This window comes from Lepus europaeus, chromosome 1, assembly GCF_033115175.1.
Source record: "Lepus europaeus isolate LE1 chromosome 1, mLepTim1.pri, whole genome shotgun sequence".
Taxonomy (NCBI): Eukaryota; Metazoa; Chordata; class Mammalia; order Lagomorpha; family Leporidae; genus Lepus; species Lepus europaeus.
Window position 1 is genome coordinate 5,695,028 of NC_084827.1, and position 26,390 is coordinate 5,721,417.

Here is a 26,390-nt window from a genome sequence, read left to right on the forward strand (position 1 = left end):
ATTGGAGCGGCATAGATAAATATCCATTCAGCCTTGGCCTCTGAGACCCAGAGAACACACTGTTTCTCTGGGAGTTAAAAATAAATAAATAAAAAGATTCAGGCCTGAGAAAACATACAAGCCAAAGTATGTGCTTGGGGGCTTAACTACAAATCTGTTTCTCTCTCAAACACACACAGAGATGCTGAGAACACACATACCCCGACAGGTATGGCAGGGGGCTCGGGTGAGGGCTTCAAAAGTTCCCAGAAAACCAAATGAAAACTTTATGTTGGTGCGAGCAAAACTTTACATTCTTGCACGGAGTTTTCACAATTTGTGGAAGATCCTTGGTGCGATCATTCTAGGAATACAGAAGCAAACGGATGCTGGGGAGGTGGGGGGGAGGGGACGTGGGCATGTTGCTTCGGAGATGCACACTGCCAGGCCCTGAGAGCGCAGGCGATGCCGGGTACCCTTTGGGGGAGACACAGGTAGACAGACAGGAAGAGAAGCCAACACCGATGCCCAAGACAAAGGCACAGACGGACAAACAATCTCAGGTGCGGGTCCAGTCGGGCAAACCCAAAGGTGCAAACAGAAGGCAGAGGATCAGCGTGGCTCCGTCCCCGCCGATGAAGACCTAAAGAAAAAGAGACAAAAGAGACGCGGGCGGCTGCAGAGGCACCCAGGACACAGCGGAGTCCCTCTCCTGCCCTCCCCTGGCCCCAGGCCCTCGGGTCGCCCCCGCCAGCTCCCCCAGCATGGTCAGCAGCCCCCGGGCTCCTTTCGGGAGCGCGCCGGCCTGCCCAGAGCGCCCGGGCTCCCCTCCCGGACGGGCCGGGCACTTCCCAGCTCTGACGCGGGAGCTTCTTCCACACCAATGAGGCTCCGGCGCACCGGGACCCTGCCCCTCCCCCGAGAAGGTGTGTCCCTGTTTCCTCACCTGAAACTTCCTTGGGAGAGCCCGGTCCCTCCCTCCGTCCGGGCGGCTCGGGCGGGCCGCGGCTGGGGCGGCCGGGCCTGCGCGGGGGACTGCGGCGGCGCCCGGGACCTGGAGGGGACTCTCGGGCCGAGGCAGCATGTGACAACGACCAGGTGGGTGCCCTCTGCCTGCCCCCGTGCTCGGCTCCCGGCGGCCGCAGGGGCCGGCGGAGGTGAGGCACGGACAGGAAGGAAGAGGAAACTAGGCCTTCCCCAGGGACCAGCCCCTGCTGGGTCCCCGGGCGCAGGCTCCGGAAATGCGGGGCTGTGCCCGGGGCAGAGCTCTGGGTGCAGGGTCCAGGGCCCTGGGCCGGAAGAGAGGGAACCTGGAAGAAACGCTCTCGTCTGGAAAACTTGCTTCCGGTCCAGTGACGGGTCTCTGCTTTGGAAATGGGCACCCTGCCCGGCTTCGAATCTCTGGGGCTAATAATCACGACTCTCTCCAAGGTCTGGGCCCTGGGGGAAAGCGATCCCCTGTGATAACGGAGACTCCCTTTCTAGACTTTTCTTTACTGTACCTTTTCTGTCTCCTTTTTCTTAACTAGGCCTGGGCTCTCCTTCGTTTACATTCATATACCCTTGTCTATATAAGGGTACGTCTATGTACACACCTCTCTGCCCTGTTAGCCGTGGCTCCTTAACTTGGAACAGTGACTCCTGCCCTGCTCAGCACCTTGTTTCCCTGTGTAAGGGGGGGCATCCCAAAGCTTCATGCTAATCCCCACAGTGAGTTCTTAGAGGTGAGAAGGGAGCTGATCAGAATTGGGGGCTGGGGTGGCGTTTGTGAGACCCGGTGCTGAGCATCACTTAAAGACTGCCTCCCAGCAGGACTGTCCTGGGAGAGCTAATCCTGACGCCACTGGGTTTCTCCCCTTCCTGGATCTTGGATTCCCCAGATTTGTCCTCTTGTCTGCCTCAGAGTGAACTCTGGCCAGGACTCTTGTCAAGTTGAGGGGGAAGGGTGTGCCAAACAGACAAGGGATAGAGGCAGTTTTCCTTTCATGCTTCCTCCCTCTGAACTCCAAGTTCTTGCATTTGAACAACCACAGCTTCCAGCTCAATGATTCCCAGTATCCTCTCTTTCCAAGACTTCCTGTTTTTCCAACACCTGGCATATGAAGAAGCAACTGGCCTAAGCCATAGCAAACTGGGCATCACGTTTTAACAGTCTGGGCCTGAAAATACAGCCATGCCAACCCATTGGAAGGGTCCTTGGAGTTTTGGAGGGAGGGAGGGGAGAAGTCAGTTCTGAGTGAGGCTGTGGAGGGAGAGTGTATGTCCTAGGGAGAGGGGAAAATCAGAGGGCGTGTGAAGGGTTCCCTCTTATCAAAGGAATACAGTGATTCCAAATACATTCAAGAGTCTTCATACAGTAGGGGCCCCTAAAGTACGTGGGAGCCCATAACATGATCTGCCTGAGGTTTTTGTGGCCACATTATGCACCGTGTCTGTGGAATAGACGGGAACACATCATTTGTGGTGTCTGGAGTGGTCAGTCACTATGGGGTGCTGTGAGGAACAGGGTCACTTGTAATGCCATGGGTTGAACAGGAGTAAGGATACTCAAGTGTCAGTGGTATAGATACAAGCAGCATCTTGTATATACCAAGGTTGAGTCACTCAGAGTGTTTGTGGAGTGAGGTGGTCCCTAATAGTGACTGCAAGGTACACTAGAACAAGGTCACCCTCTAGGTTTATATTAAGAATACAAACAGGTCACTCACACTCATTATCTGTGTGGATGGCAATACTCCATGGGCTTCTGGGGTATAAGTCAGCAATGTCACTAATAATGGTCTTTTCTAAGATCATCTGGTCTATAAGGGAGTAGATAATGTGATATCTTCAAACAATAAGGAAAAGATAAATGCTTAATAGTTTTCATTGGGATGTTGGAGCATTCCTACAGAAAGTAGAACATTGGTCCTGGCAGTCAACAGTTCATAAAGCTACCCTTATTTTGATATCTGTATAATTTGGGGTACATTAATTAGCCAGTAAATAAAGGAGTAGATTTATACAATGATTTTACTCTCTACATCAAAATAATATATTTTCCTAACACGTGCAGTAATATGGAAGATATGTAATGCAGAAATATTGTTGCAATCTGAAGAATATATCATTGACTTACGATATAAGTGAAAATATTTGAAATTCATACTGCTGAAAGATTTGGAAAGCATGGTCCTCAAAAAAAAAAAAAAAAGACACTCAATAGCAGTCCAAAGAATAAGAATTGTGACTGGGTATGGGAGGAGGTTTATCTTTGAAACACAGTTTTTTTACATTTAGTGACTAGAAATGAAGAACAGCTAAAGGATAGGGAACTCCAGAGGGAATGGTCAGCTCTGTCATGCACAGTGCTAATGGAGTAAGTTGGAAGCCACATTATGCACAGTGTCAGACATAAAAGTCAGACATGGAAGGGGTCATACAGTTGCAAAATGACTCTGGTCTAGAAGAAAGCCAGATCACCATGATGCTGTGCCGTGTCTTTCCCTGTGCTCGGATAAATAGTGATTATTCAGGCCTAGTGGGAAAGGAGATGAGAATGTTTCCCTCTAACACAGAGTGTGTGCAGAAAATAAAACTCTCTCTCCAGATGGATTTACATGAGTAAGACCATGTTTTACACATTCCCTTTAGCTTTGTCACCTTCCAGCTCTGTCATGCCTGATTGCAATAGGATGACTAAGGCAGGATTGAGTATAAAGAACATTGAGTGTGAAAGAGTATGTTTTCTCTTTGGGGTAAATCCACTGATATTTGCAAATAAATAAAGATAACATTAGAAATCATGTCAATGGCCTGTCTCTCAGAACGGCCATCTTCCAAGTAATTCACCAAAATGCCTAATGCAAAGTGAAAGAGGAGAGGTACCTGGTATGCATGGGTGTGTATATGTGTGTGTATAGGTATATTTGTGTGTATATATACATATGTATATGTATATATATTTAGAAAACACAGGAGTGAATATTGTTCAAAAAGCCATGCCCCATAAATGTTACCATGGCAAACCAGAAGAGTTTATGATGTGACCCAGCATGCTTTTGGCACTGTTGTAAAGCACTCGAAGAAAATGATCAGAAAAGATAAAAGTCAAAAATAAAGGTCATTGTGTTCAACTGAACCACCAGCCTGCTCCATCAGAGAAGTCTATTTTGTCAGAACCACTGGGAAAAAGCCTGAGCTGCTGGAACCTGTGGCCTGTGAATTCATGACATCATAAGTACAAAATGAAAAGGAAAGGATTGGAAAAAGACCTCTGCACTATAAGGGAAGGAAGGAAGGAAAGAAAAGGAAGAAAGGCAGCAGAAATAATGTCAATGTGGGTAGCTACTAGTCCTAGTGAATTGGTCTGCCATTTGGGATGCTGTCTTGCCATATCAGAGTTCAAGGCCCAGCTCTGGTCCCAGTCCCAGCTTCCTGTTAGTGCACACCTGCTAGACAGCAGGTCAGATAGCCCAAGCACTTGGATCCCTGCCACCGTATGGGAGACTTAGATTGAGTTCCAGGCTCCTGGCTTAGACCCGGCCATTGCAGGCATTTGGGGAATAATCAATGAACGGGAGCCTTCTCTTTCTTTGTTTCTATCTCTCCCTCGAATTAAATAAATAAAATTTAGGGGAAAAAATAGGGTCGATGGGGTTGCAGGAGACAGATCTGCATTGTGTTTCCATATTGCAATTGAAAATGGCCAGATAGGACATAGTATATATACATATAGCCAGGATGTGTCAGAAACACCCTTATGTATTGAGGGACTACTTGTTTTGAGGCTTAATGGTGTATATAAGGGATAAATTCTTGACAATACAGAGGCAGGTGAAGGGAGGCTACAGGTTTAGATGCATGGTTTTCTTAGGCAGGTAGGAGTCAAGTTTCAGAAAGTGTCTATAGTGAGCAGGCGTATTATTTAACATATGGCTGAGAATAGGGTCACAAAACAGAATCATCCATGATGATTATAGTATTTTATACTTACAGGTGAGATGTTGCAAGCAAATCATACACTGTCAGTTAACTGGAAGAACACATGAAAGTCTACATGGGTACATTTAGGCATACTTCTTTGCCCCCACAGATAGTATCTGTGTCAATGGAGTGGCCAGAAACTTGATACGTACTACATCTGCAGAGTGACTGAGGACCTGCTTGTTTGGTTATGTCAGATTTTATTGCATATAGATAGCCAAGGTAGCTCACTGTGTGTGTATGGGTATGCGCCCACGTGAGCATGTGTGTGCACAGTGGCTCAGCAGCGTTTTGGGCAAGTGGGCTTCCACTTTAAACCTGGACCAGACCTGAAAAGTACAGAGACAGGTGCAATATGGGGGCCATAGGCCCCAGAGTCTTCTGTTACCGCTAGATGTCTGAGTGCTTACAATAGACTTATGGGTCTTCAATTCCGGTGCACCTACACCATTTGCTTTGGAAATAGGAGCTGGTGTCTAGGGCCTTTGACCTTCATTTTCCTCATCTGTCAATTGAACAATGTTTCTGTGTGTTTCTAAAGATCCTTCCAGTTCATAAATCTCACATTTCTTCCTTTCATTTATTCTCCCTCTCTCAGATCAACAGTAATTACATTTTTATGACCCTTAAAGATTAATGATGCACATCTTAATGTCATTTTATCTTCATTAGAACTATGAAGGAAGCATTTTATCCCCCTTTTAAAGATAAGGAAATGGATGTTCAAGTGAATTAAATGATTTCTATTGTCTTAAAACTAGCAAGGATACAAAAAAGGCAGAACTACAGTATGAGCCACACCCTTTGAACTCTGTATTCCTCCTTCATTTATCCATGCAGTACATCTTAGTTGAGAACCAAGTAAGCTTCAGGCAGAGGGGACTGAGCAGTTAATGTGGAAGTGTTTGTGCCTTCATGGAACTCATGGTCTAGCCTGGAAAATAGACATTAAGTATATCCTTGAAAGTACAGAATGTGAGGGAGAGGGAAAGGATTTTCTGGGGCAGGTGAAGAAAACTCGTGACAAGAATAATGCACATGAAGGCTTACAGCTGAAATGGGGGTGTGAGCTAAAGAGACTGAAAACTGGTGAGGAGAAGGCAGGTGCTGGAAGGCGATTAGGCTGCCAGAGAGGAAGTCAGAGGCTAGGATGTACAGGGCATAGAACCATGCTGAATATTTGGGCTTCATCTCAAAACTGTAGGGGGATTCAGAAGAACAAGTAGATGTGGTGCTGTGTGGAGAGGAATTGGTATCAAGCCAGATGTGTGAGAGTCAGGGGCCAGGCTATGCTGCAGGGGCAGTGGCCTGGGTGAGCAGAAAGAACCCAAAGATGGATGCCAAGGAAAAGACAGCTTTGCGGGATGTTCAGGAAGTGAGGTCAGTAGGACCTGGTGAATGATTGGATGTGGCGAATCTTGGCCAGGCAGGAGAAAAGAATTCTATTCTTTATGGGAAAAATATTTATTAGGATCTTATATTTGCCAGCTTTGGGCTAGGTATAAACAGTTGAACAGGATAAATAAAGTTTTGATCTCATGAAATTTACTTCCTCTTGCTTTGAGATAAAAAGTAAACCAAAATGCACACATAATTATATAATTATTATTGTATATGTGCTACAAAGGAAAAATAAAGTAAAATATGGTTGATAAGTACAACAAAGAGAAGTACAATTTAACCTAGTGAGAGGATTAGGGAAAACTTAAGGGGAAAACCAGGAACATACAGTACCACGCATAATAAGAATGAATATTTCTCACATCAGTAGTGTTAAATTCTGACAAGAATCATCCAAAGTAAAGGTTCAAAGAGCCTTCTGTGGAGTCAATAATATGGAGATGGTTGGGGACATTGGCAGAATGGCACTTCTGCAAGCTGGGTTGGAGGCAGGTGTCTGGGATATGAAGACAGCAGATAGGGGCAAATCCTTCTAGATGTTTGAAAGATGAGAGAGACATGGGAATGCTTGAATACTAGTGGAGTGTTCTAGCAGAAAAGTTGAAGGCGTGAGAGACAGAGAGATAATCCATAGTGATAGGTCCCTGAAGAGGTGGACCAAAGAGGAAGGACACCTCTTGCATTTTCTGAGGAGTGGAGATAAAAAGAGCAGGAACGCTTCTCACTTTGGATTGCAAGACATTGAAGCAGATCCACTTCATTGGATTCTGAATTCTTTGCAAATTAGATGAGATGTTTTGCTAGAAGTGAGAAGAGAGGCAGGGAGGTCCAAATTTTTAGCAATAATGCAGAGTTCACATGGGTCTTGGAGAGAGGAGGAGAATAAAATAATGAAAATAAGTGTTCGGACCTGACTGATGTTGATAATAGTTGTGTCTATCAGTTTCAATCTAGTGAGTCTGGATATCATTTCACTTTGCAGCAACTATCTCTGTAATTGAAAATAAAATTGTTCCTGCATGACAGTGCTCCCCTAGACATTCTAAACCTGGTGTAAAGAAACTATAGTACTGTATATCTGTATAAATAACTGGGATTGTAATGGCGCCTGCCCCATGTTATCACTGTGTGATAGTCAGCTCCCCACCCGCCACTCTTCTCTATTTATTTCACTCTTCTTTCGGGTCCACCCTGCGCCCTCCGTCCCCCCTTCAGGTTCCTGTTTATAAGGCCCTCCCCCCGCCCCTGAACTTGTATGTGAAAACTTGTCTCAATAAACCCTTTGGAGTAATTAAAAAAAAAAAAAAAGAAACTATAGTACTTTGCACATTGGCTGTGGTAGCCTGACCTATTTTAATCTGATGTGAATAGCTTAGGAGGAAGATTCCTCTTCTGACACTGTTTTTCTGGGCTGTTAGATATATGGTGTGTCATACACAGTGTCTGGAGTTACAAGAGGCTGAGTCACTTTGAGTGTCCAGAGGATAGACACAGAGAGACTGAATTTGACATATGCTATTAATAGTCTAGAGGAAGGGCTGGCACTGTGGCCTAGCAGGTGGGGCTGCCGCCTATAGTGCAGGTATCCCATATGGGTGCCAGTTCAAGTCTTGGCTGCTCCACTTCCAATCCAGCTCTCTGCTATGGCCTGGGAAAGCAGTGGGAGATGGCCAAAGCACTTGGGCCCCTGCACCCTCTTGGGAGACCCAGAAAAGGCTCCTGACTCCTGGCTTTGGATCTGCTCAGCTCTGGATGTGGTGGCCATCTGTGGAGTGAACCAATGGATGGAAGACCTCGCTTGCTCGCTTGCTCTCTCTCTGCCTCTGCCAACTCTGGCTTTCAAATAAATAAATAAATCTTTAAAAATTAGTCTAGAGGAAAATGACCACATTTAGCAATCTTGACAATGGTCTTATGCCCAAATTTGACACCTCGTAATTCTCCTGAATCACCCATAAGGCTGTAAACTCCATGAGAACAAGATCATTGTCCCATTTACTACTGTATACTTAAAAGGGTCAGCAGTTAAATGTTTATTAAATGAACAAGAAATGGAAAGTTTTATAGAGGCTACAGCTTATTGTGTTGGGTACCACTTGTCTCAAAGAATAACACTAAATGGAACCTAGGAAATGTATCACTCTTCTTTATGGTCCCTCCCTCTAGGTGAAAGCAGAAAAGGTGTTACAAACCGTTGTCTTTTATTCTTCCTTAGCATTCAGCCCTGATGGATGCTGAGGAGCCTCACTATGGAACCTCCACGCCCATCCCTGCCATAGAGGAATTTAGCGTTATCCCTGAAGCTCTCATGCGAAGCAGCCAGATCCCTGCCTTGGGACCAGAAGCTCAAGAAGGCCAGGGCCTATGCAATAACTGGGACGAGGGGCAGAGACTCTCAGCGACCCAGCCAAGAGAGTTAAGGGATGTGAATGACTATGCAGCCAAGACCATGCCTTCTTTCCCCAAGGAAAGTTCCGTGGATGTGGACAGCGATCAGGAAACCTTTGTGGCTGAGGTCAGCGACACTCCAGAGCTGCAAGAGCCAATGGCCCAGAACCTGGCAGATGAACAAGCAAGGACCCCAGCTCCATCAGAACTCCAGTACCATCCTATACAGAGTGAATGCCCAGGCATGGTCCCAATATCCAGTGACTTGGGCAGCGGAGTGGAGAAGGAATTTCAACCAGAACTGACTTCTTTGACATTGGAATTTGAACAAACAGAAGAGAAGGGGCAGACCTCTCCTGACAGTTCTCAAACAATGTTTTGGCCTCTGTGCAAAGAGCACACTACAGAGACCAACCAGACTGAAGGTTCTGAAAGCAGGATTATCCAGCAGGGGGAAGAGCTGCAGTTGGAGGAGGTTCAGGAAAGTCCAGGGCAAGAAGAGCCCTTGCATCCCCAGGAAGCTCAGGGGCTGGAGGATTTGGGACAACAGACAGTGGAGTGTCAGGGGATAGCAACTCTGCAGGATATTTCTTCTGATAGACTTTGGGAGGAGCAAGAACAAATGGTAGAGCAGGTGACTGGTAAAGAGGAAGAACAGAGGCAAAAAAAGGAACAGATCCAGGAAGATGGGATACTGGGAAGACAAGGAGAAACAGAGAGGCTGGTTGGGGAATTGGAAGGTCTGAATTATGGTGAGCGGAATGATGAGCATAGGGAGAAGAATGCTCAGCATCAGAAAGGTCCAGAACAGGCAGAGCAAGGGAAGAGGGAATTGAGTGGGCCAGAGAAGAGGAGAGTCAGCTCTCAGGACATGGAGTGTCAAAGCTTGGTGGGGAGATCAGAGGAAGTAACTAGACAGCAAGAAGGTCAGGGTCTCACGGGAAAAGTGATGTCAGTGGAGGGGCAGGAGGAGGAGGCAGTGTCAAAGGAACAGAAGCCAGGAAATTGGGATGGGAGCTTGCAGGGGGCAGTGGGAGAAGAGAGATCAGAAGAGGAAGAAGAGCACCATGGGCCTTCCACACTGGTGCTGGTACCCTCTGAGATCTCTTCTCCCTTTGACTTCTTTCCAGATGGCTCTTATCCCATGACTCAGGTTCCCGGGACTCAGATGGCACCCAGGGCTGTGGAACTGTCCCCCATAGTTCTGACCCCTTTACTGGAGCCAATAGAATGCTCCCACCAGCCTGTTTCTCTATCAGACTGCTTTCCTAAAGTGGAATCACCTGACAATGAAACAGCTCAAGACACTGAAACAGCTCAAGAGAGCCAGCAAGAAGAATCTGAACCGAGTAAGGAGACAGCATCCAGCCAAGGGACTGAGGTGGTCCCGGGTGATACATCTGTGACTCCTTCAAGGACATTGGATGCAGCTTTATCCAGTCCAGCTGAAGTCTCTACTATCACAGCTGTATCATCTATCAGTCCCCCAAGTCCTTCTCCCAGGAGTGAGACCTCCAGAGCCCCTCTCTCTACTGACAATCCATCTCTCTGTGAGGCTTTCAAGATTCCCCTGGATACCCTCCATGGTTTCCCCTCTGCAGAGGCCACCCTGAATCCATGTGCCAGCTCCAACAGATCCAGCCTTCATAGCCCTCCAGCCAACTGCACAGGGGCCATCCAACACCTACGGAGCAACTCCTTTCCAGGCTCTCACAGGACAGAGCAGACTCCAAACTTGGTGGGAATGTCACTATCTTTATCCCACTCGGAATTACCCACCAAACCTGCCATCTATGGCTCTGTAATCCCAAGAAGAGACAGGAGAAGAGGTAGGGACTGCAACATCATTTCAGAATGCCCTCCGGCATTCTCCACTCCAAGGCAGGACTCTCAAGAATTCATCTCAAATCCGGAGAGGCCCAGCAGTCCTAATTTTAGCCAGCCATGGCACTCCCCACATAATTCATCCTTTGACACAGAGTCTCCTGCCTATGGTTCTTCCCCATCCGTTGCCTCCATGGATATGAGGATTCATGAACCTCTGCCTCCTCCTCCCCTAGAGAAGAGGCATGTCCATCCCTCCATAGTGGAGAGAGATGGCCATCTTCACACAACGGCTCCCACACTGAAGCGATATAGCCATCCTCCTCCATTGACCCTAGGTTCAGGGCTACATGGCATTCCTAAAGGCCCACTTCCCCAAGTTCCTGACCCACTTGTGGCAAGGCAGCACCGACCTCTGCCATCTACTCCAGATGACACTCACCATACTCAAACCACTTTCCCCCCCAGACTGAGATACAATAAGCCATTACCCCCAACTCCTGATATGCCCCAGCCCCACCAGTCTCCCATTTCTTCTTCCAGTAGTTCAAGGATCTACAGGCCACTACCCCCTATCCCCGGTATGAATCCTCCCAGTGAACCACCCCCACTGCCTCCAAAGTCGAGGGGGAGGAGCAGGAGCACTCATGGAGGACTTGCAAGTTCAGGAGGTCAAGCTAAACCAAGACCTGTTGGTCAAGACTGGACAATCTCCACTCCCCCTTCTGCCGGACGTACCTCCTGGCCCCCTGCCACAGGTAGAGCTACAGAGTCTTTGGCTTCCACCAGTAGAAGTAAGAATGAAGTGTCCTCTGGCATGGCTTTCAGCAACATGACAAATCTTCTAAGCCCCTCTTCCCCTACCACTCCTTGGACTCTGGAGTTCCATGGACCCATCCATAGGGGTGAGCAAGGGCTCTCGGAAGAGCCCGAGGCCCCTGCAAGAGGACCTGTGAGAAGAACAGCCCCTCAGGAAGAGGCCAATAGCTCAAGGAGGTCTGTAGTGCCAGCAAGGCAGCCAGAAAAGCCCATCCATCCCCAGCTGGAGAAAGCATCCAGCTGGCCCCATAGGCGGGACCCAGGGAGACCACTGGAGGGCAGCAGTGGCCAGGTTGTGCTCCCTGGTGAGGGGCCCAATAAACAGAAGAGCTGGAACCGGCAAGGTCTGCGCAGACCTTCCATCTTGCCTGAAGGCTCCTCAGGTGAGCAAGAAACAAAGACCCCAGTGACACTAATGTCAGACCACGCTTTGTCCAATCGCTTATCACTTCTGTGATCTGTTTCCAGGGCCTCTGCTGGTCCCTCAGCTGCTTTCGCCCTTATCCATACCGAACCCTCATCTTCCTTCTTCCCCTCTACCTCACTGCTTCTCTCCAGTCAGCCTTCTTTTCATGTGCACCTCTTTTTCCCAGGGCTGTTGTGTCTTCTCTCCTACTTTTCAGTCACCTGATTTCCCCTGGGCAGTTGAGATGACAGCCTCCATTTGTCCAATTCTCATTCAGAAACAAGGACTGGGGGAACTGCTGACTGTTCTCGGCTAATGCTCTCTGCTCTGACACTGTCTTCCCTCCCACATTCCCCACATTCCCAATAGACCCTTTTTTTTTTTCCTTCTGGATATCTGAATCTCCCTTTACAGGTCTTAACTTCTTCAGCTGTCTCCATTGTCCCTCTGAAATCTGTTACAGCACCCATTTCCATTTTCAGATCCAAGAGGTCCAGCCTTGGAAAGATCCTCTGGCCCCTCAGACACTATTGTTTTCCGGTGAGTCCACCTTTCTCCTTAGAGACACACTTGTATTCTCTTCACTGAGATTTCTAAGTTAGGATTTTAGTGATAAGGGTCCTGGAAGCCTGAGTGTCTCATGTCTCTTTGGGGAGTAGGGAGAGGAAGACACAGTCACCAGTATTCCAGTATAGGAAGATTTCCTTATACCTGCCTTGTTCTGCCAGCCATGTCTGAGTCATCTACCCTCCTAAGCCCTTCGGCCATGAGCAAAACCCCATGAAAAATTCCACATGACTCCAAAAATGCTCTGAACTATCCCAAGTGCATCCAGTTATATCTCTGTGCCTCTCCAAGGGATTTGGTCCTGACATCCCAGCATGTGCCCCAGTGGTTAGACTGTCTCATCAGGGTCCTCTGTATCTATGGCCAGCAAGCAGCCCACAGCTCTTCTTTACTCCACAGAGAGAAAAAAACAAAGGACATGATGGGAGGCTTTTCAAGACGCTGCTCCAAGCTCATCAACTCCTGTGAGTACCTTGAAACAAAACTCTAGACCCAGGCAGGTGTTCTGGCCAAGACTGGAGAGGCACTTATGGCCTTCGGCAGGAGGGTGGTGCTCTCCACTGGGAGATGGATTGCCAGGAGAGTCAGAAGCAGCTGGGCAACATCCATCTGTTTCTGGGCCTCCGCTCACCTTCCCTTCCTCCGAAATTCCCTCCCTCTCCCATGCTTCCTCACCCCTCTAGCCCAGCTGCTATACCAGGAGTACAGCGATGTTATTCTGAACAAGGAAATTCAGAGCCAGCAGCGCCTAGACAGCTTGGCGGAGGCACCTGGTACTGCCTCTCCCAGGCAACATCGAAAGACCCTGGTGTCCTCAGAGTCCTACCTGCAGCGCCTCTCCATGGCCTCCAGTGGCTCCCTCTGGCAGGAAATCCCTGTGGTGCGAAATAGCACTGTGCTGCTCTCCATGACCCACGGAGACCAAAAACTGCAAGAGGTACCAAGTGGGAGCAGGGTGAGGTGGTGGAGGGTACAGAGAAGACAGCAAAGTCATGTCTGGCTACCTCCTTATCTTCTCATCACACACGTGTGGTCATTAATGTTCTGAAATTGTATCCTTTGTCTACACCTCCTTATGCCATGGCTCTTCACTTCCCTTATTCAACCAGGGTTTCAGGCTACCTAAAAATTTTCATCTTCAACCAACATACTTACAGGAGCCTTTGGTTGAGTCCCTTAAAGAGAGCACCTGGCAGGTGTCCTACCCTCACTAATCTAATAGAGACTTTAGAATAACCACAAGTGTCTGCTGGGCCATTACTTTCAACAGTGAAACTATAGTAGAAGTGAAATTATAGTTGAAGCTATTTGTCTGACTTTAAGCTATTGTCATCCATAAGTTTTCTATGGAGAGTTTCTCATGTTCTCAGATCTAAAATATGAAGTAGACCCTTTCTTCCTAGGAAAATAATATGGCACAATGGAATAGAATAGTGTTAATTAAGTTATAGACCAAATGACCTGGATGACCAGTTTGGTACTTGCTGTTAAACTTTGGCCAACTTACTTGATCTTTTAAAGGTTCTGTTTCCTTATTTGTAAAACAGAAGCAAAGAGTGAGTGGGGGAATCAAAAAAGATCAGTGTCTTACACATAGTCATCATTCAAAAACAGCTATCTATTTTAATTTTAAGGAAGACAGACATGGGTTTGGTTCATGGCATCACCATTTACCAGCTATGTAACCTTAGGCAAGTTATACAACCCCACTAAATCTCAATTTCCACATCTGCAGAGTGACATTAACAATGACTACCTTTGGGGCTGCTGTGTGGTTTAAATGAAATAACATATTTCTGGCTTAGCGTAGTACATGGGTTGATGAATATTTGTGCCATACTCCTCACCTTTCAGAGGCAAGGAGGAATAAAATTTTGACTAGAAGGACTTAGAGATAAACAATTCTTTCACCTCATCAAGTAGAGACAGCTAGACATTTTTAGGCTTTTCAAATCTCAGACCCGAGGGCCCTGTTACAATCAAAACTTTTAAAGAGCATGAGAGATGTTTAGAAAATCACTGATCTGCCCATATTTGTTGACCGAACAGAAGGGAGATGACATAAACCCTGCCTCTCTTTCCCCAACTTCTGCATACTATGAAGTCCACTAGGGCTTTTGTTCAGCCCTGGTCTCGTGTTGATAAGAAGAGAGGCCTCTACACCTCTCTCTCTTATACTTATGTATTTATTTAATGAAACTGTACCATTGTAATCTACAAAGTGCTTTTTTAATATATTTTATTTTTTATTTGAAAGAGTTACACAGAGAGAAGGAGAGGCAGAGAGAGAGAGAGAGAGAGAGAGAGAGAATGAGAAGTCTTCCATCTGCTGGTTCACTCCCCAATTGACTGCAACGGGCCAGTGCTGTGATGATTTGAAGCCAGGAGCCAGGAGCTCCCACTTGGATGCAGGGGCCCAAAGACTTGGGCCACCTTCCACTGCTTTCCCAGGCCATAGCAGAGAGCTGGATCAGAAGTGAAGCAGCCGGGACTCGAACCGGTGCCCACATGGGATGACGGCACTGCAGGCGGTGGCTTTACCCACTGTGCCACAGCACTGGCTCCTACAAAGTGCTTTTTCTTTTGACTATTTCATCTATGTAAGGAGAGGAGTCACTATATCTCCAAAAATAAACAAGAAAAATGAGGTTCACAGTGTTTAAATGAGCCACCAAAAGTCCAATCATCAGTGAATGTTAGAGCAAGGATGCACATGAACCTTCAGTGTTCTGGCTCCATGTTATATGAGAAGGTCATCTGGCTATGTCATTGGTTATCCAGGCCATTGAGTTATTTGTTTTCTGCCCAACTGTCCATCTGAAGCCCAGTGAGAAAGATGAGGAGCCCAGCTAGAGACATGGCCATGACTCATTGCTCCCCCTGCTGGAACCTCCAGACAGGGTCTCAAGCACTGGGATTTTTCTTTGTTCTTTTCTTTTTCCATGTTCTTTCCATTTCTCCTCCAACCCCAAACTGAACTATCACCTTCGTCTCCTGAATCTGTTCTTTCATATCTCTGACTTAGCAAATTCGCCCATTTAGCCATCTCAGAACCCAAGGCATTCATCTGGATTCTTCCTCCTCTTTCAAGCCCATTTCCAGCGAATTACCAAGTCCTTCCAAATCTACCTCCTAGATAATCATGAAACTGGCCTACTTCTCTCCATCCCCATGGCTCTTCAGGCCTGCATCTCTCATCTGATGTTATTCTAACACTTCCTAACATGGCTGTACCCATGTTATCTTTCCATATTGTGCTTAATAACATCTTTATAAAAAACAAATCTCATCAATTATTCCCCTACATAAAGTTTTTCTTTGTTTTCACATTGTCTGAATTCCAAACTTTTTTACATTGTTTATATAACTCTCCAAACCTCATCTCCCCCTGCCTCTTTAGCTAGGTCTTTGGCCACTATTTTTATGCACTTGGTTATAAAAATGTTAAATTTGTTTAGACTTATTTTTAAATAAATTTCTTTGTGTATATATGTTTTATAGCATGGTGTTATAGAATACATATTCATAATAAAAAGGTCATTATAATGCAAGAAATTAACATCCGTTATCTCATATTGTTAACTCATTTTGTGTGTGTATGTTATTTAGAGTTCTTGAAAACATATTTTTCTCTTACAGCTTTGGAAGCTACATGTCCTTTGACATCTAGATTAAATCCTACTCGAATGTTCTTTCTGTGTGTCCCCAGATCAAGTTAGGTTCTAGTGTGAGCATTTGCTATGAAAAGAATCTCTTGTTCACCACTATGCCCCTAAGGCATAACACAGTGGCTGACATACATTAAGGAGTCAATAAACATTTTCAATGACTCTTCTTCCTCTCCAACTTCCTAGGCCAAATTTGAGCTGATAGTGTCGGAAGCCTCATACCTGCGTAGTCTGCATGTAGCTGTGGATCATTTCCAGCACTCAGCCCAGCTCCGAGCCACCCTGTCCAACCAGGAGCACCAGTGGCTCTTCTCTCGCTTACAGGATGTGCGAGACGTCAGCACCATGTGAGATTCCACTTCTCCCCAATTCCTTTTGTTCTGTGTCACTACCTTAAACTTTCAACTGGTTTATCCCTCTCAGAAACCCTCCAATTGCCACAGTTGCAGGATGAAATTGGGACTCAGCTACCTCCATGATTCCCAGTGCCCACAAGGGTAGGAAGAGCAAAGAAGGGAGAATTTGTGGGTAGATAGATATAATGGATAAATAAATAAATAAATGATACGTCCTTCCTGGGTTGAGGTTATGAATGTACTATGTCCCTCACTGCATTGGAAATGAGGTATGGAAACCATCTAGAGATCCAAAAACCACAATAGAATTGAAAGATGAACAGTGCATGGAGTATTAAGATCAGAGTGTTAAATCAGTATAAACTAGAAACATTCTCGGAGGGAATCCTAGTAAACAGCAAGGTTAGTCAATAGAAATTATGAGTAACTGAGAGAAGCCGTCAGAAGTGCAAGGTATAGCAAGGGTCAGCCAAGGGCTTAGTTGAGGCCCAGGAATCTCATGCAACTTGTTTAAATACTATGCAGGTTCCTTTCAGACCTAGAAGAGAACTTCGAGAACAACATCTTCTCCTTCCAAGTGTGTGATGTAGTCCTGAATCATGCCCCGGACTTTCGCCGTGTCTACCTGCCTTATGTCACCAACCAGACCTATCAGGAACGCACCTTCCAAAGCCTCCTGTGAGAGTGATCCCCATGCAATCCCCATTTGGGCCCTGTAGTGACATTGCACCAGTCCTCAGCCCAGAGAGCACGTGTTCTTGTGCCTGCTGTGTTATCCTATCTCGAGTTCCAACCCCTCTCCAAATTAGACTCCCTCACCATTCACATCTGGGCTCCCTGTATTTCAGCTCCCTCCATTCTTCCCCAACCCACAAATAGTCTATTGAACTTCCATTCCCCATACCTTTACCGATTCCCCATTGCTCCTCATATCCCTCCTCACCTGAGACTTGCTCATGCAGAAATAGCAACAGCAGTTTCCGAGAGGTCTTGGAGAAGCTGGAGAGTGACCCCATCTGCCAGCGTCTTTCCCTGAAGTCCTTCCTGATTCTGCCCTTCCAGCGTATCACCCGCCTCAAACTGCTGCTCCAGGTAACGCTGTTCCTTGGTCTCTCCGCTTAACTCAAAGGATAATCTTGGGAGGCCCTGAGGCAAAGAACTATCCATTCTTCTGCCACATATCCACATCCTGTGGGTGATGTGAGCAGTCTCCCCAGTGCCCATGCCCTTCTTTCTCAGAAATATTTGTGGCTGAAATTTTGTCCTTGGCCTTCTCCATTAACCAGTCCCAAATTATGTCTTCTTTTCTCACTCTGTCCTCCTGCCTGGCTCCTCCCTACTGTTTGTTCTCTAGAACATTCTGAAGAGAACACAGCCTGGCTCCTCAGAGGAAGCAGAGGCCACAAAGGCTCACCACGCCCTGGAAGAGGTAGGCAGCTTCCCCCTTTGCTCTTACCCTGGATTGCTTTCGATGACTTTAGAGAGCATGGTAGTAGGACTGTCTATATGCGAGGGTTCAGCCACCTCCCTGCACCCAGAAAATCTCCAAATATACCCAGCCGTCAGGTTCCTCTGCCACCCTAAATACACAACACATCCAAGGACTATGCCAACACTACCACAAGCCCCATAGTGAATCTCATTTCCCCTCATCAGTCTTGTTCTGTCCTTTCATACAAGGATATCAGAGTCCTGGGACTTGACTTTGATGCTGTCTTTAATTCGTTCCAGCCTAGTAGAACAGTGAGGCTGTCACAACTGATGTCCAGATTCCTTGCTGTGGACTCAAAGGTCAGAGCCTCTAACACCATGCTTTTCCCCTTTCCTCACCCTGCTCAATCTCAGCTGATCCGAGACTGCAATAACAACGTCCAGAGAATGCGACGGACAGAGGAACTGATCTACCTGAGCCAGAAGATTGAGTTTGAGTGCAAAGTGAGTCCCTCCCTTGCGTTCACACCCTGCTCCAATTCTCTTCAGCACATCCCACAGAGCAGCCATCTTTCTCACACTCTTCCAGCCTAACCTCATTCTGCCCACCTTCTGTTCTGTCCTGAGATACCCACTTTAGTCTCCAAGATATAAGTGGGAAAAGGAAGGTGCGTATTATTTTGCCTTTGATCTCACAGTGAGAGGATACAAACTGTGTATGTATCTGCTTGTGTATGTATAAGGAAATTCTGGAATGATAATAAGAAAAAAAGGAAAAATAGTTCCCTGAGGGAAATGTACAGGTGAAGGAGAGATGAGGGAGAACTTCTCAGGATAAGGTTCTATAAAAGTTGGTTTTTCGTGCTTGCACGTTCATTATTTTATCGTCTCCTTCTGGTCTAACCAAAGCAACATAAAATTGAATTCAAATTTAGAGCCAACATCTCCCATCCAAACACAAATCTAAAATGGACATTCAACATTTAAATTCCAGCTCAGAACAGACACTGTCTTTACCTACCAGGAAGAAAAGGAAAATCCCTTATCCACATAGTAATCATAGTCTTCATCCATCCCCAAAGCAGACCCCACCCACCCCTACCCATTCTCCTTGTTCTCACCGACTGCTCCTCTCATGTTTCTGATTAAAATCAAGGAAGGAACAGATGCCAGAACTGTCCCTAATCTTTAACTTCTAAGATACAGCATGCTCTTTCCTGCCTTGTTCCTGCACAGGTGCTAACTAGTGTCTTCTATCTCCTTCATTTCAGGCTTCTAGGGCAGAACTCTTTCCCATAGTAACTACACTGGGTTGTAACAGGGGCACCTGCTAGTTGCATGAGTATAGTATAAGCATGGGAGCCATGCACCATTGGACAATGGTAGTTAGAAGATTCAGAGAGAAACAGAATATAAAGAAATAAGTTATAAACAAGAGGGAAGATGTGGAAGAGATGACTATCAAGGGTAGAACTTAGGGGAAAGTAGCATGGGGAGGAGGCTGGGACTGAGAGGAAGCAATGTGTTTTTCCTGTCTCTGACTCTGCCTTCCCACTCTTTCCCTAACTATAGATATTCCCGCTCATCTCACAGTCACGCTGGCTGGTGAAGAGTGGGGAGCTTACAGCACTTGAGTTCAGTGTCTCCCCTGGACTGCGAAGGAAACTGAACACACGCCCAGTCCACCTGCACCTCTTCAATGACTGTCTGTTGCTGTCTCGGCCCCGAGAGTCAGTGACTGGAATGGGAGACCAGAGCACAAAGATGGGAATGGGATGAGGCAAGAGGGAAGCTCTAAAAGGGACAGAGTAGGGTCGTGTTCCTAGAGGAACTCTTCTGAAGAGCTCCACACATGTAGTCCACATCACAGCCTACAGGGGGTGGGGTGGGGGAGCCTGAAACAATAAAGGGGATTCCACTGTGTTGTGAGATCACAGAGCAGTTCTTGTGCTATATTATAGACATGGAGCAAAATATACCAAATGAGCTTATCACATTCTCAGATCTATTTGTGGTTTCTTTAGGCATGGCTCAACCTAGAGATACTTACCTAATTCCATGTTTTACCCCTGAGGTTCTAAAGACCTTAGAAAATCTATACTGGTTCTGTCTTTTCAGTTATTCAGGACAATTACATACCCATTGCACTAGAAAGGTGGTTTCTAAAACTGGTAACAAATCCCTAAAGACTGGGCTATCGCTTGAGAGCAAGCCAGGACCATCTGAGGGTTTTATGAGAATTCTCAGGCTGAAGATGCCAAGGAAAGAGATTTTTGAATGTGAAGATTTGATGGTGGATGAAGTATGGAAACTCTTAGCACCCAGTTAAAAAAAATTCATTTTTTACAGGGGCAGCCGCTTCCTGGTATTTGATCACGCTCCCTTCTCCTCCATCCGTGGAGAAAAGTGTGAAATGAAGCTCCATGGACCTCACAAAAACCTCTTCCGACTCTTCCTGCGGCATAACGCCCAGGGCACCCAGGCCGAGTTCCTCTTCCGCACCGAGACTCAGTGAGATGGGGCTGGGCAAAGGAGTTGGGCAGTGGGCAGCCTGGGGAGAAAGAGGGACCAAGGCAGAAAATGTGTCCTGAAAACAGCCACAGCACCACATTCTGGCCTAGGGGGCATCCATTAGGAAACCTAAACTCCTAGAGCCTTTAGACAACTTGCAGGAATTTGGGGATGGAAAAGGCTTAGCATCATTTCATACCATTTAGTCGAGAAGGGCAAGGTCAGAGAGGCATCAGAAAGGAGACAGAGTGAAGAACTGGATAATGGGATCCGTGAACAAATGCCAGCGTCCAGGCTGGTGGGCTCATAGGGACTAAAATAAACACTGGGCACCATTTGCTTTCCTTGCTGCCACTCCCAACCCAGCCCTCAGTTGAGCAGAAATCCCTGTGTTGAGAACCTGGATGTGCTCATCTTTTCAGTAATAACTTTAAACATATTCACACATACATGCATGTTTGAGAGTATTAATATCCACAGAATCTGGTACAAAATGCCTATCGTAATGAACATCTAAAAGGTTGTATCTGTTTTAAAAGATAGAAGAGTCTGTCTTTTAAAAGTCTCGCATGATATCTAATGATCTCAGGATACCTACATTGTAAACACGTTTTAGTGTTGTGTGAGGAAGGTGGGGTCAGTAACGCCTGTCCTCACTTGTGGGACAGAGGACCTGGTACAGCGGTTCATTGGTAAAATATCACATACGTTGAATGATCATATGCAGATTCCTTCTTGTTCTGTGGTGCATAGGTAGCATCTTCCTGGAACAACAAGGGCATCAGCTCCAAATTACCCAGGAACATTTGGAAACAGAGGCTAAGTTAAAACCAAAACCTTCAGATGGTTACAGAATAGGCCTGAATTACAGTTCCCATCAACAACAAAATTAATAGATATATCTCCCTGATTAATTATTATTGTAGAATAATTTTCATCTTTGCGATATTTGCTTGAAGGAGAAGGGCAAAGGAAAATAGTAGTGGAGAGAATCTAAACTGAGTTGACCCTTTTGCTCAGTACAATTTCCAAAGTGGGAAAATCTACATGTGCTTAATTGACAGTTGGTTTTATGCTTCCACTTGTAAGATATGAGCAACCATTAGAAAGATCCGCCTGGAAAGAGAAGGGGGAAAATAAGGTATGACAAGACACATAGACATATAGTTCAAGACTTTGTCATATTTCCAACCAAGTCCCGTTGACATACCATAGAAGTCATTGAACTAGACAACTTTGAATTAGACAAGCCCTGCCTTCCACAACATTAGCCCTCATCCTACGTCCTGCACTTGCAGAACTGCAGTCCAAGTTAGGACCCTGCTTTGTTTTCTCAGAAGTGAAAAACTTCGATGGATCTCAGCTTTGACCACGCCAAGAGGGGAGTTGGACCTTCTGGAGTGTTATGGTGAGTGAGGGTCTAAACGGGAAAGAAAAATGACAGAGACACAGTTTTCTTTGGATATAGAGTTTTAGGTAAGGCTGAGTAGTAACTCTGTGGAGATACTATTTATCGCTTTTCCCCAGAATTTCAGTGTGGAAAACTGGCCACTGGAGCTTGAAAACCTGAGCCCCATCTGCTTAAAATGGCTCATAACCATGGCAACATCTCCTGCCCCATATACTCGCTGTCAATAGTTTGCTCTTTGGCTACAGTGGGAGTTGCGGGAGGATGGCCATGCACACATGTTCTAACCTTGTCCTGCCTGCACAGGATAACCTGAAGTCACTCACCCCAGGCTTCCAGGCATTCAGGGGCAGCCACAGGCACACACGTGTTAGCAGCGTGTCTGTATCCACATGAAGGTACTAGGACTTCTCTGGGATCTCATATCAGCCCCACAATTCTCCAGCAAAGATTCTCTAATTTATATCCAGAGAGAAACTGAACTCAAAGGAACCCTGGGTTTTTAGTGACCAAGAAGAACAAATAAATACCCTTAGATTGGGAAGCAGAATAGTGCTGTAAATGAGTTCTGTTAACTTCTCACCATGTGCTCTGTTTGCTGGGCTTCAGTTCCCCAGTGGGTAAAGAGACCAAGGTAACTATTCCTCCTTTGCTATGATCTTGTGAATGGCAGATGGGATGAACTTTAGAAAAAGAAGTCCAAATAATGGTACAGTGTTCTGTTTGTTTTCTGAGAGAACCAGTGCAGTGTAATAAAGTAGAAATAGTAGTAAGCCCATGTAAGGTGGAATAGTTATGTCAGGCATGCTTTGTGGCTTGTCATCTTGACCCACAAAGCCATGGACGTTTCGTCCTATTCACAAAAATATGCAGATCCAAAAATTTCCCCAAGATTCATCTCGATCAATGGTCATCTTGATCATTTACAGATGAGGAGGGGAAGGTAAAGGGGATTGAGACCCTTGCTTAGGTCGTATCCTGACTTGTGTCTCCCAGCCCCATGTCTGATACTGTGAAGGAAAGAAAGAATGAGTCACAGATGGATTTTGCAATGTATATGGATAGGCCAAACACATACATGAAACAATTAGATAAGGGGCAAATTATTTGACCTAGTCAATCTATTTTAAAGGAGTTCGGAATCTTCTAAAGGCCAAAAAATCAGGGAAGGTTTCAGAGGAAAGGTGTGTCAGCTGGATCTCAAGTATTTGTAATGATGAGTAACTAAAGGTGGTCACAATGTATCTCTCAGTTCATCTTCCCTGGAGAAGCTGAGTTTTTGATCATTTCAATTCTGGTTTTTCTATTTTTATCAAGCATTTTGACCCCTCAAGATGAAGATGTTTCCAAGCGCCTCTTTTGTCTATAATTTTCAGTGGCCCAAACCTACCTCTATCTCAAGTCCTCTGACCTCCCCCTGCAAATCGTTATTCATGTTCCAATCCCCTGTCTCCCCTAATGTCTCTCCCAACTCTTTACCGAAGACTCCCCACAAGTGCAGTGCCTCCGAGCCTACAAGCCCCGAGAGAATGACGAGTTGGCACTGGAGAAGGCTGATGTGGTGATGGTGATTCAGCAGAGCAGTGATGGTAAGAGGGAAACGCCACAAGGAGTAGTCCAAGCACTGGAGGCAGGGCACTGGAGGGAGGTGGGTTTGTTTCCTAGAGCTGCCGTAACAGAATACCACACACTGGGAGGCTTCAAACAACAGAACGTTATTCTCTTGCAGTTTTGGAGGCTAACCAAGGCCTTGGCAGGGCCATGCTCCTTCTGAATCCTCTAAGAAGAAGCTTTCCTTGCCATGTCCAGTTCAGTAGCCCCTGGTGTTCCTTGGCTTGTAGCAGCTTAACTCCAGTGTCTGCCTCCATCTTCTTGGGGCCACCTCTGTATGTGTTGATGCAAACTTCCTTCTTCTTATAAGGACACCAGTTATATGGGATTTATGGGCACTTTACTCTAGTATGACCTCATCCTAACCGTGCCAGTTATACTTATGACAACCTCATGCCCAAATAAGGTCACATTTTGAGGTGGCAGGGATTAGAACTGAATTTGGGGAGGACAAAATTGAACCAAAACAGCGGAGGAGACTCAGGAGTGTGTAGCTGTAGACTTCTCCAAATTCAGGGCAGCAATGGTTAATACTTAGATAGGTTGGCTTCTCATTCTCGGGGTACCCCAATTCATTCAGCCTTAACACTCAGAAAAGTCTCCAGGAAAGAGGTCCAGAGGAACCTATCATCAACTTGTCCCAAGTCATTCTTTCTATCCACCCTGTGCCCACAGGCTGGCTGGAGGGTATGAGACTCTCAGATGGAGAACGAGGCTGGTTCCCCATGCAGCAGGTGGAGTTCATTTCCAACCCAGATGTCCGAACACAGAACCTAAAGGAAGCCCATCGAGTGAAAACTGCGAAACTACAGCTGGTAGAACACCAACCCTAGCTGTTCTCTGGAAAGAATCTCCTGAACTTGAGAACAAGCTGGGCTCCTGCAGAGAGCTGGCCCCAGAACCTTGCCTACAGAGGCCTTCCGTGGATCAAGAACTAGACCTTCTGAAATCCCAAGGACAAAATCCAGCTAACCCAGTCACTCGTCCCAGGCCTCCTTAGTTGTGCTTTGTGCTTGGTGGGGGAATTCTGAGGGACTTCGCACTGGACTCTGGGAACATATTTTTATAGGCATAGGGATTTGTGGGGCTGAGCCAAAGAACTTTACTTCTACTACTATGTAGTTGGCAAACATTCTCTGCTTCCAGGTACAGACTCAGAGCTGGCCAAAGTTTCAGTCATGGCTGTGTATGTTAAACAATCTGACCTCAGTCCACCAGAAGGAGATGTTGAAGGAGGAGTAACACCTCCAGATGGGGGAGTCAGCCTGGTCACCTGTAGGTATCCTCCAACCCTAGAGCTTTTCTGGAATTATTGATGTGAGGTTAATGCATGCATCTCTGAGGTCTGTGTCTCTTGGTGACATTGGTGGTGACGTGAGGGTGGTACTCTCTCACTCTAATAAACTTGGCACTTCTGCAAGTGTTTGCTTCTCAGACACCTTTGCACTGAACATGGACTCATAGAAGATTCAGAACATGGAATGCTATGAGGGCTCCAGCCTTTGCTTTAGGTGTTACGGAAAACCAAGATGGTGCATAAATTAGGGCAGCTACTACTAACTCTGCTTCATCGTTCCCGAGTTGGGGCAGTTTTTATGCTTGTCACAGTTTCAGAGACTGTAGGGGGGATTAAGAACTATTGAGGGGTGATGAAAGCCCCATTTAAACCTTTTTTTTCCCCATTAGGTACAGATATAGACTGGTTTGGTTAGACTTGGAAGAGCCTACTCAGACAATTCTTGACTTTGTATTCAAAAGTATATTATTGTGAAGCTACCTTCCCAGCTGTTTTCTTTGTGAGAGGTACCTAGAAGCCAGATCAAAGACCTGATCTGTGGTTACCACCTTGCCATGATTCCACCCATGTTACCTCCAATCCTCCATATGTAAAATGCAGGATAAGATGAAGTAACCTCCAAAGTCCAACTAACATTACATTATTCTCTACCTCCTTTTTTTAAAAAAAATTATTTATTTATTTGGCAGAATTACAGAGAGACAGAGAGAGAGGTCTTCCATCTGCTGGTTCACTCCCCAGATGGCTGCAAAAGCTGGAGCTGCGCTTATTCAAAGCCAAGAGCCAGGAGCTTCTTCCGGGTCTCCAACCCGTGTGCAGGGGCCCTCTACTACTGCTTTCCCAGACCATAGCAGGGAGCTGGATCAGTAGTGGAGCAGCTGGGACTTGAACTGGCACCCATGTGGGATACCCGCACTGCAGGCGGCAGCTTTACCTGCTATGCCACAGCACCAGCCTCTCTACTTCCTTTCTGATTTCCTTTCTCAATTGAAAGGTATTCTAACTTTTTTCTCATATGCAGTCCTATATAACGGTGACATGATTGTCTTGTTATGCCATCTTTTGATCTGGATCATTATAGTCCTTTTTTGAACATTCTACAATTCTGTTTTATGTATACAGAAGAACTCAAAAGTAGAACAGCATTGCAGTTTCTATAAATAAGAATAAACTATAAAATGTATCATATGCCCAATTAATTATGATATAATTATAATCTTTATAATTGTATTACTTTTAATAATGCACTCTCTTTTCAATTAATTTTAAAATATGTTAGCCTGCTTTTTTAAAAGTTACCACTATAATAATCAAGATGGAGACTATTACTGTTTTGTCCAAAGCAGGATGACATTGCTAAAACATCTAAAATAGGGGTGGTTTCAGAGAAGTTCATTGAGATTTTTCACTATTTTCATAAACCAGACTTTTAAAATAATACTTATTAATATATGGTATAATAATTATAAATATTAGTGTTTAAATAATTGAGTCTATAGAATTGACAGTACTAAAAATCCAAATTATTTTTGCAAACAAGTATTTGAATACTGACCATATCGCTCAAACAGAGCCACATCTAACCTTATATTTTCTAGGCAAATTCTCCATTGTTTTCTCAGATAGGTAAATTAACCAACTTCTGAATGATACACAGTTTTTGAGTTTCACAACTACTTCTTTGCTTGATGTTGCTAAGGCTTTCTGATCTCTTTGAACCTAACTTCATCTTTCTTTTTTTTAAAGATTTATTTATTTT

The 26,390-nt window shown here is 45.7% G+C and overlaps 2 protein-coding genes across 4 annotated transcripts; one reads left to right on the plus strand and one right to left on the minus strand.

Annotated features, from left to right (window-relative positions):
• Positions 1–189: 189 nt before the first annotated feature.
• LOC133761968 (uncharacterized) lies at positions 190–3,637 on the minus strand. The gene is made up of 3 exons (XM_062195019.1): positions 3,600–3,637; positions 926–1,419; positions 190–622 (listed from the first exon to the last, which is right to left on the minus strand). Exons 1-3 carry the CDS (start codon positions 3,635–3,637, stop codon positions 339–341), a joined length of 816 nt encoding a protein of 271 aa, XP_062051003.1. The 3' UTR covers positions 190–338.
• On the plus strand, positions 855–24,816 carry ARHGEF5 (Rho guanine nucleotide exchange factor 5). 3 transcript variants are annotated; one of them, XM_062190097.1, is made up of 15 exons: positions 855–905; positions 8,561–11,759; positions 12,265–12,322; positions 12,749–12,813; positions 13,033–13,286; positions 16,204–16,364; positions 16,899–17,051; positions 17,336–17,465; positions 17,728–17,802; positions 18,219–18,308; positions 19,377–19,534; positions 20,154–20,315; positions 21,653–21,723; positions 23,208–23,312; positions 24,010–24,816. In XM_062190097.1, exons 2-15 carry the CDS (start codon positions 8,573–8,575, stop codon positions 24,165–24,167), a joined length of 4,827 nt encoding a protein of 1,608 aa, XP_062046081.1. In that variant the 5' UTR covers positions 855–905; positions 8,561–8,572; the 3' UTR covers positions 24,168–24,816. The 3 variants fall into 3 exon arrangements, with proteins under 3 accessions (XP_062046081.1, XP_062046112.1, XP_062046041.1); XM_062190057.1 differs by lacking the exon at positions 855–905 and adding an exon at positions 988–1,077; XM_062190128.1 differs by lacking the exons at positions 855–905; positions 21,653–21,723; positions 23,208–23,312; positions 24,010–24,816 and adding an exon at positions 986–1,077 and having other exon boundaries at positions 19,377–19,584; positions 20,154–20,239.
• The last annotated feature ends 1,574 nt before the right edge of the window (positions 24,817–26,390 follow it).